The sequence below is a fragment of the Callorhinchus milii genome, unplaced genomic scaffold (genome assembly GCF_018977255.1).
Source record: "Callorhinchus milii isolate IMCB2004 unplaced genomic scaffold, IMCB_Cmil_1.0 Scaffold1, whole genome shotgun sequence".
Taxonomy (NCBI): Eukaryota; Metazoa; Chordata; class Chondrichthyes; order Chimaeriformes; family Callorhinchidae; genus Callorhinchus; species Callorhinchus milii.
In genome coordinates this window covers 52,679,598-52,699,582 of record NW_024704742.1, presented here as the reverse complement: position 1 = coordinate 52,699,582, position 19,985 = coordinate 52,679,598, and the positions used below count along the sequence as shown (strand labels likewise).

Sequence of the window (19,985 nt, the reverse complement as noted above, 5' to 3'; positions counted from 1 at the left end):
ATTTTGAAGGAATTATTACACCCGGAAAAGTGATCCGTCAATCGACTAACAACCAGGTTCTGAAATTCACACCACAGATGTTGCAGAAACTATTCTTGTAAATGATTTCTCTAAAGAAAAATGTGCTAACAGGATTCCAAGATGCAGCTGTACCGTTCAGATGTTGTGCTGCATTCATACATTGTGTATTTTGAGTTTTTTTTTACCATAGAGCCATTTATAAATGGGTTGCACATCATTTGTGAATTGTTCCGGATAATATCATAGCAGACATATTGAGGTCAGTTTGGGATTAAATAAGAGCATGAAATATGAGAAAAATAAAGGAACTGATTTATAATACAGAGAAAAGCCAACATCTTTTTTTTCCTGAACTCTGCGGTTGTTACAGCAGAATTCTAAATTGTTTCACTCAAACCTACTGAATGAATAGCTTTAATTTTACTGGAGTGTGAATATGGAGGTAACAGCTCAGTACTGTATTCTCCTGTTGAAGTTAGTACTCCGGCTGGAAGGTTGAAAAAGAAAAAGATAAGGCTAAGAAAAAGATGTAGTACCTGATTTTTGTTAGAGCAGTGCCAACATCAACTTAAATCTATAAAAGGGCTTTCATGTAGGAAAACACCTCAAAGCGCTTCACAGAAATGGACGGGGTGCCTGAGCACAGTTGTGGTGGGGGGGGGGGGGGGGGGGTGGTGGTTGGGTAGGATTCTTTTGATGAAGAGGTTAGGTAATAACAATAATAATAATAATCCTTGCATTTGATATCTTGCCTTAGCAGAGAGCCTCAAAGCACTTCACAGAAGATACTGTAAAGTGCAGTGACTGTGTGTTTCGTGGGCGATATGCAGCAGGATGCAAGATTTGATAGCCACAAGCCATAGGGGGCCAGGATTCAGGAAAGTTTAAGGAGGGAATGGATATTTCCTGTGTTAATTCAGATTTCGAGAAGTTGCAGTTATTCGTTTGACTTTCACACACAGGTTCAGAGTGCAGTTCCAATGCCTTTTGTATCCTGGGCATTGCTGAAGTGACCCATACAAGCAATCTATGAGGGCTTTGAGGAGGAGACACCTATGTTTGTCCCCATCCAGTGCTCTGTGTTGTGGGGATGAAGTTGGCTTCACCAGTCTGACTGAAACAAGGAGCCATTCCCCTCAATCCAATCGTTTTGAATTCCCTGCAAAAAGCGGTTGATATTCATTCAGCAGCAAAATACCAAACGCACAGCCAGTACTTGGCAAAACACTGCAAGTCCTTTGCACAACCGAGACCATAGCATTGACCTGAACAATTCACTGCAGGGGCTGGTTTATTGCAGGATCATTTCCCAGGTTGACAGTTGCTATTCGTGGAGTCCTGTAGCTCAGTGGTTAGAGCACTCGCTTTGCAAGTGAGAGACCTGAGTTCAATTCCAGGCAGGTCAGGGCGAAACCTTGGGCAAGTTTCCTTACTCCACACAGAGCCTAATAATAATCCCTCCAAAAAACAAAAACAATAATTAAATTGGCCACTTTCAATCTACGACTGTTTGTGGGACATCGCTGTGCGCAATTGGCTGTCGCGTTCGCCCACAAATATACAGTCAATTCACTTTACAGTGTGTTCTGTGAAGCGCTTTGGGACGTCCTCTCGACGTGAAAAGCGCTATATCAAATGCAAGGATTATTATTATTATTATTATTATTTTGATGTACTTTCTATACCACTGAACTTTTATTTCATCAGCACGGTCTGGAATCGAATTGCAAACCACAGCCCTGTCTGGTTTATTTGAGACCAAACCCTTTTAGTGTGTGTGGTGTGGTGTGTGTGGTGTGGTGTGTGTGTTTTTGTTGTTGTTGTTGTTGTTGTTTTTGCTGCGGTTTGCAAACCAGACTGTCGGTGCCATCGGGAAGGAGAGTGGGTGAACGTGAGGGGAAGAGTTGGGAATGAGCAATGACACCTCCATCGGCGATGGGAGACATGACGAGTGAGCTGCTGGTTTGCTGACGTGCAGCCTCTGATGGGAGGTTTAAAAGTCTAATGTGAGCGAGTGGGTCCCAGAGCTGAGGCTGAGGCTGAGGCTGAGGATCAGGATCAGGATCAGGATCATGCGGAGCTCCAGTCTGTGTCTGCACCGAGAGGGAGAGACATCGCTCACAGCCACCAGTATGAAGCCATCTCCTTGCATCCTGACTCTGACACTCCTGCTCCTCTCCTGGGGTTGCTTCTCGCAAGGTACCTCCAGTGCTTTCATTCCCACCGTCTCTCTTTCCCAGCACTCCGCTCGATGGTGTTGTCTTCCTTCATGTTATTGCTGTCTGCTCTTTTCCCCTTTTTTATTCCATCACGTTTTCTTCCTCCCACCCCCCTCGTCCCTGTTATCTCTCTCTCTCTCTCTCTCTCCCTCTCTCTCTCTCTCTTCGATTCTCAATGCTTTGCAGATTTCTTTGCATTTTTTCTTTCAATACTTTCCCAGCTTTTACTGTTGAACTTGTCTTTGACTATTTCCCTCCCCACTTTGTTTTTACTCCTGATAGGTTGTGTGATTAATGCTTAACTCTTGTGTCCTCCCCTCCCAGTTTCTCAACTAAATACATTAAACAGGGAATCTTCTAAAATGCAAACAAAAAGGATGCAACTCTAACTATAAGTGTAGTTTTGGAAGAGGAAAAGGTGAATTATGTTTGCCTTTAGAAACAGTACAGTGGTGTGGTGTAAATGGTTGCCATTCACTGGGTAAATGAACATGCACGAATTCTAAAGTTCTGTGCAAAGCTTAGGGATGTCTGCGGAATAATGTGAAGAAACAGTGTAGATAAAACGGGGCAATAGTTGAATGGTATCATTACTACAAGTGCCTTTTGACTTCCAGCTCTTACCAATGCTATTTGTTTTAATCATCCAGTGTCAAAGTGTTAGAATTGGAAGAGCATTTTCCTCCACCCAGGGTGAGAAAGTATTGTATTTGCAAATGTTCGACTGTGTCTTGGAGATAAAGTTGTAAATTACTATTGCCAAATAGCTCAGCAATTCTTAAGCAAAATATTAATCCATTCTAGCAAAAGGAAATTGTGTAAGTCAAATGAAAACCGAAGTAAAGAATACTAAAGTTTTGAATAACACTGTAAAACACAGCACTGTGTAAAACCCTTATTGTATGCACCTGCATGTACTGACTAAATGGTAACTCGGCAAGTACTCTTATCATATCAAGGTCTGACAAAGTGTGTAGCTTTCCCATAAAAAATGGGGCGAAATAGTTTTGTGAGTGTAATGGAAATCAAACCAGATCTTAATTGGGTCTCTCAGTATTAGACTGTATTTTCCACCAATTGTCAGATTCTAGTGGCAATTCTTCTTTGCTGGATGAAGAATGATGGCAGAGTTGGTTGAGTTTGGCAGTTTCACAGTTCTGCAAGGCTAGATATAAATTCCATATGATGAGAGAAAGAAGGTACGAACAAGCTAACACTTCCACTAACTAATATTGTGGAGTCCTGTAGCTCAGTGGTTAGAGCACTCGCTTTGCAAGCGAGAGACCTGAGTTCAATCCCAGGCAGGTCAGGGCGAAACCTTGGGCAAGTTTCCTTCCTCCACACAGAGCCTAATAATAATCCCTCCAAAAACAATAATAAATTGGTCATTTTCAATCCACAACTGTTTGTGGGACATTGCTGTGCGAAATTGGCTGCTGTGTTCGCCCACAAATATACAGTCAATTCACTTTACAGTGTGTTCTGTGAAGCGCTTTGGGATGTCCTCCCGACGTGAAAAGCGCTATATCAAATGCAAGGATTATTATTTATTTATTTATTTATTTATTATTACCTTGAATTGAACAGTCGAGGGGGGAATCTAAATACTTTGACTTAATTTCTTAAGATTATTTTTGAACATAACTTAGAATAAAGATACATTCAAGTCCAAATAATTGTGGATATTAAATACAAAGAGAACTTTTGTCTCAGTTCATATTGTTTATCTTCCCTACTTCCTGAAACTAAGGTCACTTTTATTGATAATGATAATAATAGTAATGACAGGCAATTGCAGTATTATTACTGTGGAAGATAATTAATTGGAGGTATTTTTAACAGTATTTCTTAATACAAAATCTTGTTAGAATTCCTGCCAATTAGATTGTTCAGTAAATAGTTGTACTATTAACATAATAATCCTTGCATTTGATGTAGCGCCTTATTACATTGTTAAAATGGCATGTTCAGGGTAGTTACTGTATATTTTTAGGTGAACATAGGTACATGGGTATTTGTAAATTTACTCATTGATTCTGTATTTTTTTGAAAAATAAGAATTTTTTAAATAAACTAAAGAATTCTCCCCATCCCCAAGGAACGCTGCTCCAGAGGTGGATTGTTATGGAGTAGAGTTTCTGTGAGTTGGTGTAACATGTTAGTTACCAGAAGAAATCCGCCTTTGCAAAATTCAGATTCCCTATTAAGACATCCCATTCGGAAATATCACAAAGTAAGCCCAATTTCTGCTAGAAAATGTCAAATTATCCCTGTTTCAAATTGGCTTGCAGTCCCAATCCTTCACAGGTAACGTAACTGTAATTTCAAACATCAGACAAAACAACCTTTTTCGTGGGCAAGTGCAAAATGAATACATCATTTATTCATAAAAATCCAAAAGGACCTGTTGCAAAAATAAAAATTGCAAATGCTGGCAATCTAAAATAGTAACAGAAATGTTGAGACTCCACAGAAGGTCAATCAGCATCTGAAAGAGAAAATTAATCTCAGATTTGACCCTTCATACAGTGATGTGTTTGGAGATGTTTCGAGACATGATAAGGAGATATATAATCCTTTTGTTTGATCCTTTAATCCTTGCATTTGATACAGCATCATATACCGTTGTCAAGATGTCTAGAGGTGCATCACAGAATATACTGTAAAGTGTGCATCTGTGTGTATTTTGTGGGTGAATCGAGACTCAATTTATGCACAGAAATGTCCTACATCAAGCCATGATGAGGGTGACCAATATAAAATATAAAGATTCTTCCTATTATTTATTTGACTATATTAATGACCGGGTTCCAGAGTTGTTGTCACAAGTCATGAATCATTGTTAGAACAATTTTCAGCCGCACTAAAACGTGTACTTTGCTGTGTTTCAACAACAACAACTTCATGCGGGGTAGCATCCCGGAGTGCTTCAATGTTTCGTTTTTATTCCCTGAAATTAATTAATAATGAATTATTATAACCAAAAGCATTGACTTCGGTATTCAATTGCCTTTTATAGTAGTCAAAAAGATGAGTTCAAATCACATTCTAGATTTCTATTTCTTTTGCTCCACCTGTGAAGATATTGTGACTTTAGGTAGCTGATGTGAGATCTCAAAACTGATCCTATACTTAGGACCAGAATGTAATTTATTTTATAGGTGTTCCAGCATCATCCCAAGGGCTTCCAGTAGATCAGGAGTTACGTTTATGGAATGAGGTAATGACAATCAAATTGAAGTTCAATAAATGAAACTACATGGTTACAGAGAATCAAATTAAAGAATATCTTCATCACAAATTATTGGATCACATCATGTCCAATAATTATAATCTTGTTACATAACACTGTACTTTTGAATTAAGTCTGTGGACTACTTATTTCGTACATTTCAAGAAGAGAAGCATCATTGTAATTAGAGCAACTGTATATTGTCTTCAGTTCCATGAATGCCACATTAAGACAGCTTGGTTTGTGATGTGCATGAAAGACAAATATGCTATCATGAAATAGAAATGAAACGTATGTTTTGTTATGCTTTATTAATCATATTTGACATGCCTTGTAATATCCACGTCGCTAATGCTGTTATCTAAATATTTCTCTGAAATGCTAATCTTATTTGCATTGATGTTCGGACTGATGGCGTAGCTCACCATGTTGCTTGACTGTTGTATGTTCTACTTATGTTTATACTCCATTTAAGGACAGTAATCAAAATAATATATTTTCCACTATTTCTTAGATGCCTATTCTGTGAAATGCGTAACAAGCGAATGTTTAAGTGACCATGCAACTAATGTGCATTAAAAAGCAGAATATTACTTTGATTCTCATTTTTCTGATCCATCAATTGTTTAGTAAAATGTGCTCATTTAAAACTCATCATTCGCTATGACTGCTGTCTAATCAGTCTAAATGTCGGACTTAAATACTTATGTCCTGAACTGTCCCGTTATTGCAAAAAAATTTGTAACAACCTTGCAGTCATCTTATGTCCAGAAACAATGTGGAAAACAAAATGAACTCGCTATAATGACAAATAATGACAGGCAGTATAGATGGAGAACAGAGAATGATAACAGGGAAGCATTATGACCCCAATCATCATTAAATGCCCAATTTCCAACAGTTTGTCCTTTTCTTCTACTTTTACTGCAAAAAACACTTGATTTAAGAATAGTATCATTCAAGGACTTGTCGAGTATTCTCACAAAGTAGTATTTATGGGGGGGGATTACATACCCACAGAAATCTTGAAATGACGGTATATTGATATATTGTTTTATTTATTGCTGTGCAGTAACTACATTTTGCAAGTGACTGTTACGGTCACGCCTTTCTTGGACAGATCTAGACTGTTATGATTTAGACTGCAGGCAGGCTGATGCAGTCTACCATGCATGTTTAACAAAATCACGCATCTGTGATAATAATCTCTCAAGAAAAAAAACAATAATAATTTGGTCACCCAATCCACGACTGTTTGTGGGATACTGCTGTGTGCAATTGGCTGCTGCGTTTCGCCCACAAATATACAGTCAGTTCAATTTACAGTATATTCTGTGAAGTGCTTTGAGACGTCTAGAAGACGTGAAAAGCGCTATATCAAATGCAAGGATTATTATTATTATTATTATTATTATTATTTACCTGTGCCAAATTTCCTTCCAAGTTTGGCAACAGTCTGGATTGAGAATGGATCTGATTCAAAAGGCAAAATATCTTTTATTGTCATTGAATGCGGATGACACACAAATCTACTTTACCTCCTCCAGTACCAACTCTAGGTCCACCGATGTTCTATCAGCCTGTCTGGCAGACATCAGGGCCTGGATGAGTGCAACTTCCTGCAGCTGAATGTGGACAAAACATAAGCCATACTCTTTGGCTCCCATCAATGTCTTCACTCCTGCAGATCTGAACTCCTCAGCCTCCCTGGGCTCTCCCTCAGATTCACTGAACCAGTGTGCAATCTGGGCATCCAGTTCAACCCCCAGCTGTCCTTCCCCTCCCACATCCGGTCCCTGACCAGGGCCGCCTTCTTCCACCACCACCACATTGCCCGCCTTGGACTGTACCTTACCCCAATGCAGCTGAAATCCTTGTGCATGCGTTTGTTACCTCCTGCCTGGATACCTCAAATGCACTCCTTGCTGATCTCCCCAGCTCGACCTTGCTAATTTTCTGCTCACTGAACTTCCCAATTCTCTCCTCCATAAGCTGCAGACTATTCAGAACTCTGCAGCTTGTGTCCTCTCCCGCACCAGTTTCTGTGAGCCCCCATACTCTTCTGGCTCCTTTGGCACCCCATTCCCCAGAGGATTGAGTTCAAAATCCTCGTCCTCACTTTTAAATCCCGCCAAGATCTTGCTGCACCCTACCTCTGTGATATTCTAAAATCCTACCAACCCCATGTGCTCCATCTGCTTGGCAGGCACTAGCCAAGCTTCATGTCACCTGCCGTGCCCGCCCCACCATTCGCGGTCGGATCTCCAGCCTTTCTGCCCCTACTCTCTGATCTCCGGCCCAGAGTCCCTTCACTTCACCCCTTCCCTCACTTCCTTCAAAATCTATCTCAAGACATTCTCTTTGGTCACATCTTTGGACCACACCCACCCTTTTTTTAGATTGGTTTTCAAGCATAGATTGCTTGGCCAAACACTCGGCCACCACTTGGACACTGTTGCCTTTTTGGTGAAATTGCTTATCTAATAGGAGTATGACCCATTGTAGTAGATTTGATAAAGTCCTGACTTAGTAGTGCACAGTTTTGATTTGCCAAGGCAACTGTCTGCCTCTACAATTTGTTAGAAATTGCTGTAATCTTCTTCTGTGAGTCAGACAAAAAAGATGTTTTCAGCAATTTCTGTCAATGGAGGTTAAATCAGATCGAGAACTGCATTGCTCAGGTATTCCTGACTTAGTGATGTTAATTATTTCTTGACTCAAATTCAATTCAGTCTGCAAACGTGCAGTTCTGAGAACATTCTTGATATCTTGGATGCTAATATCTCAATTCTCTCTTATAGATAGATGATGTGTGTTCTTCCTTCCTGACTGCAAATAATCAGGCACAGGTAAGGTCCAATACAGATGTGCAGTTTGTAGACTTATTACCAGGGCCAACAGAAAATTGCAGAAATATTTTCCCCAGAAGGTAGGGAAATTTACCAGGCTTTGTGGGAAAATGCAGAAATTTAGCAAATTTTGTGGAAAATTTCGGGGAGTTGATTGGTGCTGTTAATGTATATTTTACTGTCAATCTAATTTTTTTCACTTATATTGAGAAAAGCTAAACATAAGGAAATAACACATATTATATTGTTGCAAAAAATAAAATTATCAACGCTTTCTTTAACAAAAACTGTGTGGCCCATTCTTGGGGGGTAGGGGGGGAGCACCAGTGCAGGCCCAAAGGGCCTGTAGATCCTCCAAAAGACAGATTTGTTCGCCAAGCTGGTCAGGTTTCTGATTGCGAGGCTCCAGGAGGTCACCACCTCCTGTCTCTCAGGGCCTGTCACTGCACACAGACACAGAGACCCAGAGAGAGACACACACACACAGAAAGAGAGAGACACAATACAGACAGAGGAGAGAGACACACTCTTCCAGAAGGCATTTGACAAAGCGTCACATAAACGGCTGTTGCATAAGATTAGAGCCCATGGAGTTAAGGATAATATATTAGTATGGATTGGAGAGTGGCTAACAGGAAGAAAACAGAGAGTAGGGGTAAACGGGTCCTTCTCAGATTGGCAGGATGTGACAAGTGGAGTGCCACAAGAATCAGTGCTTGGACCGCAATTATTTACAGTCTATATCAATGATTTAGATGAGGAAATAGAACTTATATCTAAATTTGTGGACGATACGAAGATAGTTGGGAGAGTAAGCTGTGAGGATGACACACAAAGAATGCAAAGGGAAATAGACAGGCTAGGTGAGTGGGCAAGAAGGTGGCAGATGGAGTATAATGTGGGGAAGTGTGAAGTTATTCACCTAGGTAGTAAAAATGGAAAAGTGTATTATTTTCAAGAGGGGGAGAAACTAGGTAGTGTTAGTGTTTAGAGGGATGTGGGTGTCCTTGTACACCAGTCACAAAACGTTAGTATGCAGGTACAGTAAGCAACTAGGAAGACTGATGCCATGTTGTCGTTCATTGCAAACGGGTTAGAGTACAAGAGTAGGGAAGTTTTGGTGTAGTTGTATAAGGCCTTGGTGAGACCTCACCTAGAATATTGTGTGCAGTTTTGGTCTCCTTATTTAAGAGAGGACATAATTGCCTTAGAGGGGGTGTAGCACCGATTCACTAGGTTGGTTCCTGGGATGAGGGGGTTGACCTATGAGGATAGGTTGGAGTAAACCTGCCTATATTCTCCAGAAGATAGAAGAATTAGAGGTGATCTTATTAGAAACCTATAAGATTCTTAAGGGTCTTGACAGGGTAGATGCTGTGAGACTGTTTCCCCTGGTTGGAGAATCTAAAACTAGGGGTCATCGTCTCAAGATTAAGGGTCAGCCTTTTTGAACTGAGTTGAGGAAACATTTCTTCACTCAGAGGGTAATGAATTTGTGGAATTCTCTACCCCAGAAGGCTGTGGATGCTCAGTCCTTGAACATATTCAAGACTGAGGTTGATAGATTTCTAAAGGATAAAGTGATTAAGGGATATGGGGATACGGGGGGTAAATGGAATTAGGTTAGAAGATCAGCCATGATTTTATTAAAGGGTGGGGCAGGCTCGAGGGGCCGAATGGCCTACTCCTATGTCTTATGGTCTTACACACAATCACATTCATACAGAGACACTCACATAGAGGAGAGACACACACAGACACATCCACACACATACAGAGGAGAGACAGACACACAGACACTCACACTGACACACTCACAAATGCACACATACAGAGGAGACAATCTCAACAGCAGGGTCTCAGAGTGGAGTGAAGTCCATTTCCCACTTGCGCAGCAGCACGCCGCTCCACCCATCGAAGCATCAGGTAAACAGTGTGAGACCCGGGGCCAGAAACTACATTGTTTACAGGTTTTTAGCGGAAGGTATTGTTTATAGCAGAGGATTTTGCTTATAGTAGAGAGTGTTGTTTATAGTGGAGAGTGTTTCTTGCAGATTCTGTGGAAACATTGCAGCCTCACTTTTCTATTGACCCAGCGTATCACCAAATTGCATAAACAGTTTCTTAAATGTTTATATTCTGCCTTACTAGGTATCAACTGTATTCGAAGAACTCTGTTACATGGCTACGACAGTTCTGCAGAGAATTCAGGTACAAGGTTTTTATACTTCTATCATTGTCAGTTTCATCAACACTAACAAAATTCAAGAATGTAGATCCACAAGTAACTTAATGGACTTGTCTATCTTTCTCATTTCTACTGTTGTAATGGAAAGTTCTGCACTGAAAACAAGTGTTCAGCGAAATCAACTGTATGACATACTGAGAAAATAAAAATCTGTAGCTTCTTTCGTGCACTAACCCCCCTTCAAAGAATATATCAGCAAACGTGTTGATTCACACCATCAAAAGCTGGATGAATAGCTAGATGTCGTAGGAAATAGGATTCAGGTTTACCAGGTAACGTACATATAGATGTGACCAAATACTCTATAACACAGGAATGGCTCCCGCCCAAGGCATCCAGACAATGAATTACATTGGGTATAAGTTTAAAAAGTATTCTTCTATTTTGCTGGATTTACTTTTGAGAAGCCAAAGAAGAAATTTGGAGAATCTTTTCTTAGCAGACGAATTGTGTTGAGTGTCATCCTTAAAAGTTGAATTGGACATGGCTTGCGAAACAAACAGGAATGATGAGCTACATGACTATTTTGCTGTTCCATGTTTTCTGATATTCTTATGAAATAGATATATTCTGTGTGTGTGTGTATGTGTTTTATTTGTCTCTGTATTCCTGTGTCTTTTTCTGACAATGTCTCTAATTTTCTACATCTCTTTCTCTATCTGTACAATGTCTGTGGACCTTTGCAACAGATAAAAAATCCCCGATGATGCATATGTGCAAACCAGCATGGCTTACCTTCACACTCCAATCAAACTCAGAGAGCACTTCAATTTTAAAATAACTCCTAGCATTAATTTACAAATTATCGTTCTCTTTATATTCGCAGTCTCCATATAAGTTGTAATCATACTGCAAAGGATTCTGCTGGAGGCAAAAGAGCCTGTTCTTTCATTTGGATCACATAGCTTGATTAATTGTATAATTCACAGGATACAGTGTAAAATGGTGTGACTGTGTATTTTGAGCTAAACCAGTTAGACGTGATTTGAGAAAATATTTCTACACAAAACAAATTGTATGAATTATGAGAATCACTGTCCTGAAAGCTGATGCAGAATCAATACATTAGAATATATTAGAATATACAGCACAGAAACAGGCCATTCGGCCCAACTGGTCTATGCCAGTGTTTATGTTCCACGTGAGCCTCCTCCTGCCCTTCCTCAACTAAGTCTTCAAGTATAACCTTCTATTCTTTTCTCCCTCATGTACCTATCTAGCTTTCCCTTAATAATAATAATAATAATAATCCTTGCATTTGATATAGCGCTTTTCACGTCGGGAGGACGTCCCAAAGCGCTTCACAGAACACACTGTAAAGTGAATTGACTGTATATTTGTGGGCGAACGCGGCAGCCAATTGCGCACAGCAATGTCCCACAAACAGTCGTAGATTGAAAATGACCAATTTATTATTGTTTGGGGTTTTCGGAGGGATTATTATTAGGCGTGTGGAGTAAGGAAACTTGCCCAAGGTTTCGCCCTGCCTGGAATTGAACTCAGGTCTCTCGCTTGCAAAGCGAGTGCTCTAACCACTGAGCTACAGGACTCTTAAATACATCTATGCTATTTGCCTCAACAACTCCTTGTGGTAGGCATGTTCTACATTCCCACTACTCTCTGTGTAAATAAATTTCTTCTAACTATCTATTTTTGACTATTTTATATTGATGGTCCCTGGTTTTGATCTTCCCCACCAGTGGAAACATCTTCCCTATGTCTACCCTATCAAACCTTTCATAATTGTAAAGACCTCTATCAGGTCACCCCTTACCCTCCTCTTTTCAGGAGGAAAGAGTCCAAGCATGTTCAGCCTTTCCTGATAGGTATAACCTCTCAGTTCTGGGATCATCCTCATGAATCTCATTTGTATCTCTCCAGTGCCTCTACATCCCTTCTATAATGTGGGGACCAGAACTGCACACAGTATTCCAAGTGTGGTCTAACCAAGGTTCTACAGAAGTTTACCATAACTTCCCTGCTTTTCATTTCTATCCCTCTAGAAATGAATCCCAATGCCTGGTTTGCCTTTTTTATGGCCTTATTAACCTGCATTGCTATTTTTAGTATTGTGTATGAATTGTGTATGTGTACCCCGAAATCCATTTGCTCCTCCATCCCATTTAGGTTTTTATTTTCTAGGATGTATAGACGGGAGGTTTAGAAGGGAAAATAGTAGTTGATATATCTTGGTATTGATAGACTAGATAGAGAAATGAAATTAAAATTGTTTTGTTTCACAACATCACACGTTCCCCCTTTTTCCCATTTACATCGAACAACATAGGCATCTCATCCTAGTTCCAGATAACTCAATTTGTGCACTGCAGTGTCGCACAAACAATCACAAAGGAAATGACTAGATCATTTGGAGAATTGTCCAGGACATCAAAATAAACTTCCTTCTCTTTTGAATAGTGCCCTGCTCTGTGACCTTTAGCATCCACTTCAACAGGTATATGAAACCTCCGTTCAGGAAGGAAATGTAATTCTGTTCTTGAAATATGAATGTACTTTAATTAGGTTACATCTCCTCCCTTACCATGCACCAAATATATTCTGAGAAATAATGGTGTTTAATATAAAACCCTCAAATCCTTTAATCTAATGATTTGGTATGCTGTATTTTGAGATGGGATGGTTTGGCAGCTCATTTTATCTCCAACAAGGATTTACAACATAAGCAACTCATTAAATGGTTGCTTAAATATGAAGAAATTAAGACCTACTATCTCTTATTGTTTGATCTTTTACAGGATTCAAAAGAAAAGGACCAGACCAAAAGGGTAAGCAGAACTCTCATTCAGATAGATTATGAGATACAATGAGACTACATGGCAAGTCATTGATATATACTGTAGTAAAATTATCTTTTCACTTTTTCTTTTACAGTTCTTATTTCATTATTCTAAGACCCATGACTCTGGCAACTCTGATTTCATGGTAAGTCACATGGATGTTATATTTTAAAAGGTGGCATTAAAAATCTTGTCTTTCTGCTTTAGCTCAAACAGCTACACTTTGACAAGAAGATAATTTTTGCAGTGTCGAATTATTCCAAATTAAATTTGCTCACCAAAAGGCAGCATTCTCAGTACTTGCCTTTTTTTTAATCTGAAGAAGGTGATTTTTCTTATTTTAAATTTTAGACAAATTATTTCAGCAAATATGTAAAATTGTTAAACAGGTGTAAATACAATGGATATTAATGTCCAGCAATAATGACAATAATAATCCTTGCATTTCGTACAGTGTATTATCACACCTTTGAGGTGTCTCAAAGCGCATTACAGAATAAACTGTAAAGTGGATTGACTGTATACTTTGTGGACGAAACACACAGCCAATTGCGCACAGCAGTGTCCAACAAACAATCGTGGATTGAATGACCAATTTTTTTTATTATTCATTTATTTTTAAGAGATTATTACTCCTAGAAAAGCTGCCAATCGAATTGGTGGCTTTTGTCTAACATTGTAGGAATAGGAGGTCATTCATCCTCTTGGTCCTGTTCTACTATGGTATTATAATAACAGTGATGTTATAATAATAAATAATAATCATTGCATTTGATGTAGCATCTTATCTCGTTGCCAAGATGTTGTGATAAAGTGTAATGTTATAATAATAATTTGATTACATTATAACTACTATGCTGAAATAATAATATTATTAAATTGTAATAACTGACACTATTGTAATAATATAAATTATTATAATAACTGATGTTCTAATGATATTAATATTCCATTATAATAACTGAGAATTATAATATCATTAGATTATAATAACTATTGCAATAATATTAGTGTTATTACATTACAGCTGTGATTTTCTAATAATTGTAATGCTCCATTATAATAACTGATGTTTTTACTATAATATTAATGTCATTACATTATTATAACTGATGACATTATAATAGCATAACTGGTTTCAAGCAAAAGGCTAGGATGTAAAATCTCAAACTCTGAATAGAAACATTTTAATGTCTGAAAAATGAATTCCTTAAAAAATATTTTTTCAGAAATAAACAGCAAATATTGGGAGGTATGGCTAAGGGGTTAATGTACAAAAGATGAGTATCAAGTTATGTTTGCTCTTAGTGAGACCACATCTGGCGTATTGAGTTCAGCTTTGCTCTCCCGGAAGGAGTAGAAAAGATATTTCAGGGAGACCAAAAGATGTCCAAGGGCTTCTAGATCATCCTCAGAATTTTATCAGACCTATCAAACCTTCCAATGGAGCTCTGAAATCAAATATAATCTTGGAGGAAAATAAATTGATTTGTTGCTTGCAAATTCATGGAAGCATAATTTGACTTCACCACAGTGGAAAACCACAGTATCAAAGAAATGGACAATAATTCCCCCCATCATACATGCTGGCAGGTAGGAGCTATGAGGAAAGATTTGCAACCCTAGATATTTTAGCCCTTGAAGATATTTGATCCCTTGAGGTGGTACTCAAGAGTTAACAAATTGAGAGTTCAGGTGCATTTAAAGAATTCAAGTCATTTAGTGACCTTGAACAATATTGGATTCAGTAACGTCAGTATGCAAACCCAACATACACCGGGTGCTGACCAAGGCATAACTTATGACAAAGGATACTGAGTCAACAAAGACTTATTTTGTTAAGAATGTGATAGGAGTATCCATAATCTTTCTGTTATTTTTTCTCTGTGTTTGCAACGTTGACATAGTTCATGTCAAAATTGCATGGTGGTAACATGTTCCATCTGTACCTGTAGCCACGTGCGAGTGATTATTCTTTTGTAGCTTTTTTAAAAAATACTTTTAAATCCTTACAAAGTGGTATGTGGAATGCCCTGCTGAGAAGGGTGATAGAGATGGAGTCCATTTCAAAAGGGAAGGAAATAGGGTCTTGAAGGCGTACAGAATAAGGCAGGGCAGTGGGATTGAATTGATCTCCATGCAACGTGTGCTGTTGCGCTTGATGTCCCGAGCATCCTTTTTCTGCACTGTAGATTTCTGTTTCCATATAAAGTGGCATTCAGCAAAATTATCAATGTAGAGAATAGAGACTATGTGATATTCACAATATTGGAACCATGACTGTAATTTCAAGTTAATCACTGAAATAAATAGTGGAAGTGTATTCCTTGGTTATGGTTATGTGTTTTGTGAGTGAATAAAGCAGCAAATTTGCAAACAGCAATGTATAATAGCCCTGGAGTAAAAGACCAATTTTATTTGGGGATTGATAGCCAGGACACTGGGAGAAACTCCCTTCTGTTAAACTACAGTGAACAGGGATAACCATCTTAATGAACCACGATGCTACTGAGATTTTCTAATAGCTCAAGTCGTGAAGTCTTACCAGTTGTTTTAATTTACAACAGATTAATGTAAACCCTCATTGTGATTTTATGCACTACCCATAATAAAAAGCTAAGTGAGAATCACAAAATAACATTTATGAACACATTTGGGTCTAATTCGACGTATTCACAAACTGAGTGTCTGTTCTTAGCTTATCTAGCAACACAACTGAACTCAATCTGAAAGACACTCACTTTATGAGAAAATTAAGGGTACAAGTCATTTTTTATAAGACTCAGGAGATTAATTTTTTGGGATCAATTTAGTATTATAGTAGATTCAATATTTATCACATCAAAAATGCTGGTGATGAACAATCCATTCCCCACCCCCACCGCCACCATTCCACACTATTCTCAATGACCACTTTCTTTATAAATTCCTGGTGTCCTCTCAATTGGCCCAACATCTTGGCATTACCGTTAAAAAAAGGCGTTGAGAAGTCCATCACTGGAATCTTTCAGCATAATAAGTAATGAATATACCATATCATAGATCTCATAAACTAATGCACTGTGCCAAGTAGATCAGCTAAGAGTATTTTTTTAGGAGGACTGGAATTAAACTGATGCTCTACACTAAAGTATGGACTTTATCAGTATTTAGGAAAATCATCAAACCAGATGTTGAAAAATATTATTGCATTATCAACTTTATCAAAATTATTACTATACAAAATCTATAATATTTATTAGGTTCAACATTTAAGAAAGTTATTTTCAGGTTTTACATCAAACTGTAGATTCCAGTGTCTAATATTAAGACACATTCCAGCTTTGCCCTGTTTTGTCCCACGTTGTGTCTGCACAGCTTTCTTTGAGAATATACGGTTGCATCATATGAGCAGTAGATCATTGTTCCTCATGTGTCCTTGTTCATGTCCTCTCAGTCCCCTATCCTGCATCCTTTGCTGCAGCTTGTCCCTGAACTTCATGAGAGAAGAATGAAGAACAGCAGAGGTGACGTACGTAACTCTTGAATCATCCTGCCACCATCATGTTGTGACCATCAGTCTTCTTACATTTCCACTATATTTGACCCATGGGTCAAAATATCCAAGTGGTTGAATTCACTTAGAAGCTTTCTCTAAAAGTTATTTAAACATACAGTCATTTGAGTTCTTCGACCTTAAGTAAACTATTTCAGAAAATAATTTTACCCAATCATTTTGTCCATAAGAAAAATGTCTAATTTTCAGGCTGACGCTTAAAATGTGTCAGCAGTTTATACAATAACTTTTAAATCGACCACAGAATCCAGATCGCAACTCTTGCCTTTCAGAGCTCAGTATTATTTTCTTTCGAATACATGGACTTCATAACTTAATAGTCCAAAACATTTGGTGTAACCGCTTCTACTGTATTGGGGAATTGAGGCTGGTTCTTTCTATTCTCAGTTTACAGGTACAGTCTAAACGAATGTCAGTTTCTTCCCAATCTTTGAGTGATTTATTTCACCTGATGGAAACCAGCAGCTAAAACAAAACAATACTCTCTTTGGTAATAAGTGTGGTGATAGGACTGAGGTAATTAGGGAAGGTTGACAGAAGTACCAAACAATCTCCAGTTATTTAAGCAGCAGTGATAATAAAGTCAAATATAGGTTGGTCTCACTTTTGCATTGCTCTGCTTTTTGTGTTGATCTGCTCTGCAATACAGCTACAAACTATTCTCAGAAATGTCCTTGTTGTCCAAGCAGATTTTGCAACGTTTCTTGATCACTATTCACGGGCATAATAAGTTTGGCCTTCTCTGGCACAGCAATGGGGAAATGCTAAATTGGTGGAACACACCAGCAAAAAATATTTGCTGCATATTTAGAAGAACGTCCATAACTCAGTTGCTTAATAACCCACAAGAGGATAAAACCAGGAAATGTTTGCTCAAAGGAGAATTAGATTCAGTTGGTTTATTCAAATTATCATACATATTTCAGAAAAATTAAATCGATCATTCATTCCAGAATTCTGGAAGGAACAGAGCTAACTGAGATACAGTTTTGTTGATGTTGTCAGTTAAAATATTTTTTTTTAAAAATGTTATTTCTTTAGGAAGAACTTCAAGGACCAAGTGGAATTCAAAGTCGAGGCTACTTTCTGTTTAGGGTATGTTTCACATAATAATAATAATAACCATAATAATCCCGGCATTTCACATATTGTCTTATGAAATTGCCAAAAGATCTCAAAGCACTTTACAACAGTCCCTTTAGAGTGTAAAGACTGTGTATTTGTAGGTGATTGTGACAGCCAATTTGTGCACAGCAATGAATTGAATGATTTTTTTAAAATTTGAATGGTTATTGACAACAATAATAATCCGTACATTTCATATAGCGCTTTATCACGTCTTCTAGATGTTTCAGAATATACTGTAAAGTGAATTGACTGTATATTTGTGGGCGAAACGTGGCAGCCAATTGTGCACAGCAGTGTCCCACAAACAGTCGTGGATTGAGTGACCAAATTATTATTCTTTTGAGGGATTATTATCCCTGGAAAAGCGATCCGCCCATTAACTAACAACCAGGTTCCTACTTACTGCTAGATAAACAGAGATGTGTTAGTAATGAAACTTGCCCAACATTTCACCCTGCCGGGATTCGAACCCAGGTCTGTTGCATGCGAGTGCTCTCACCACTGAGCTACAGGAGTCACTAATGATATTGTGAAAAAATTGACTGTGAGAAATCTGAGAGAAAAAAAATCTCTAAAAGTTGGGTTCAGTCTCAAAGCTATCACGAAGGACAGTTGATAAAACATTCCTTAGTTAAATCCCTGGTGATAATTAAGGAACGGAATCTGTTCAAGACTAACCCAATTTTGACCCCATTGACTATTTGCCATAAAGTGGCTGAGACTGGTTTTCTACGCACCGATCAGGAGTTCAATCTGGGACTTTTCTGGTTTCTGTAGGAGAAACTTGGTTAAAATCTTTGATTATTGAAAGTTCAATTCATTCCTATAAAATTTACCACGTAAAGATACCAAATTGGAAATGCTTGTGTGTAGCTAAACCAAAGAACTTAATCTGGGACGTTCCTGGTGCAAACGTCTCAGAAAACTTATGGATATTATATGTACCATTTTGAAACTGGATTCAGATAATTCACTATTGTATTACATTGTCACTGTTATTTTTAGCCACGAAATGGAAGATCATCTGGTTTTCGTTAAAAGGTATTTTTTTTAATCAAAAAGATAACTTCATGCTGATATGTTCCTGTAAATGAGGCTGTCCCAAAGCGCTTCACAGGATTTACTATAAATTGAATTGACTGTCTATTTTGTAAGAGAGATAGAGGCCTAGAAGTGTGGAGATGCATATTCTACCATTCCATCCACGATCAATGACAACAACTTGCATGCATATGGCTCTATTCGCCTAGAAAAATGTCTTGGAGGCTTTACAATGGTGGAGTGCCACTGAGCATGGGTGGGTGGAGGCGAATGACATATTAGTAAAGGAACCCATTGGGCTGCCGTTTTAAATCCATTGGCCTAATCCAGGCACTGCATGTATTTTAAATCATTTAAAATTTGTTTTCTGACTCTGGATAAAAAATATATTTATTCCACGATTTTCTAAAACACAAATCTCTTTTCAGGAACTCAGGCGACTACAAAAAAGGTTTGACATCTACGCTGAAATCAGTTCTTGATGCAGAAGCAACTGCAGTCTACACCTCTCTGAAATTGTGTTGTTTAATAATTGTTAAATATCTGTTTATGTCTTTTAAAAAAAATCTTTAATGTGCATGTTAAGTTAACAAATTTGATGTAAGCTGTTGTTTTCGTAGTTAATTAAATTTTATTAAAATTGAAGGCAAACTCATGATTATTTGGGTGTTTTTAGTAAAATAGGATTCATTCATGGCATCCTAAATGTTTAAGCCTGATGTAATGTGGTGGGTGCGATTGGTTACAACAATAACAACTTGCACTTATATAGCACCCTCCACGTAGGGCAGTGTCTCAACAACAACAACAACAACAACAAGATTCCATTTATAAAGCGCCTTTCACGTCAGGAGGACGTCCCAAGGCGCTGCACAGTTGGGTCATAACCCGAG

The 19,985-nt window shown here is 38.2% G+C and overlaps 1 protein-coding gene across 2 annotated transcripts; it reads left to right on the top strand.

The window, feature by feature from the left end:
• The first annotated feature begins 1,959 nt into the window (after window positions 1–1,959).
• On the top strand, window positions 1,960–19,736 carry nmu (neuromedin U). Of its 2 annotated transcripts, XM_007892763.2 has the most exons (10): window positions 1,960–2,220; window positions 5,402–5,460; window positions 8,274–8,321; window positions 10,473–10,532; window positions 13,326–13,355; window positions 13,462–13,512; window positions 16,804–16,878; window positions 17,965–18,018; window positions 19,057–19,092; window positions 19,521–19,736. In XM_007892763.2, exons 1-9 carry the CDS (start codon window positions 2,094–2,096, stop codon window positions 19,087–19,089), a joined length of 537 nt encoding a protein of 178 aa, XP_007890954.1. In that variant the 5' UTR covers window positions 1,960–2,093; the 3' UTR covers window positions 19,090–19,092; window positions 19,521–19,736. The 2 variants fall into 2 exon arrangements, with proteins under 2 accessions (XP_007890954.1, XP_007890955.1); XM_007892764.2 differs by lacking the exon at window positions 16,804–16,878.
• The last annotated feature ends 249 nt before the right edge of the window (window positions 19,737–19,985 follow it).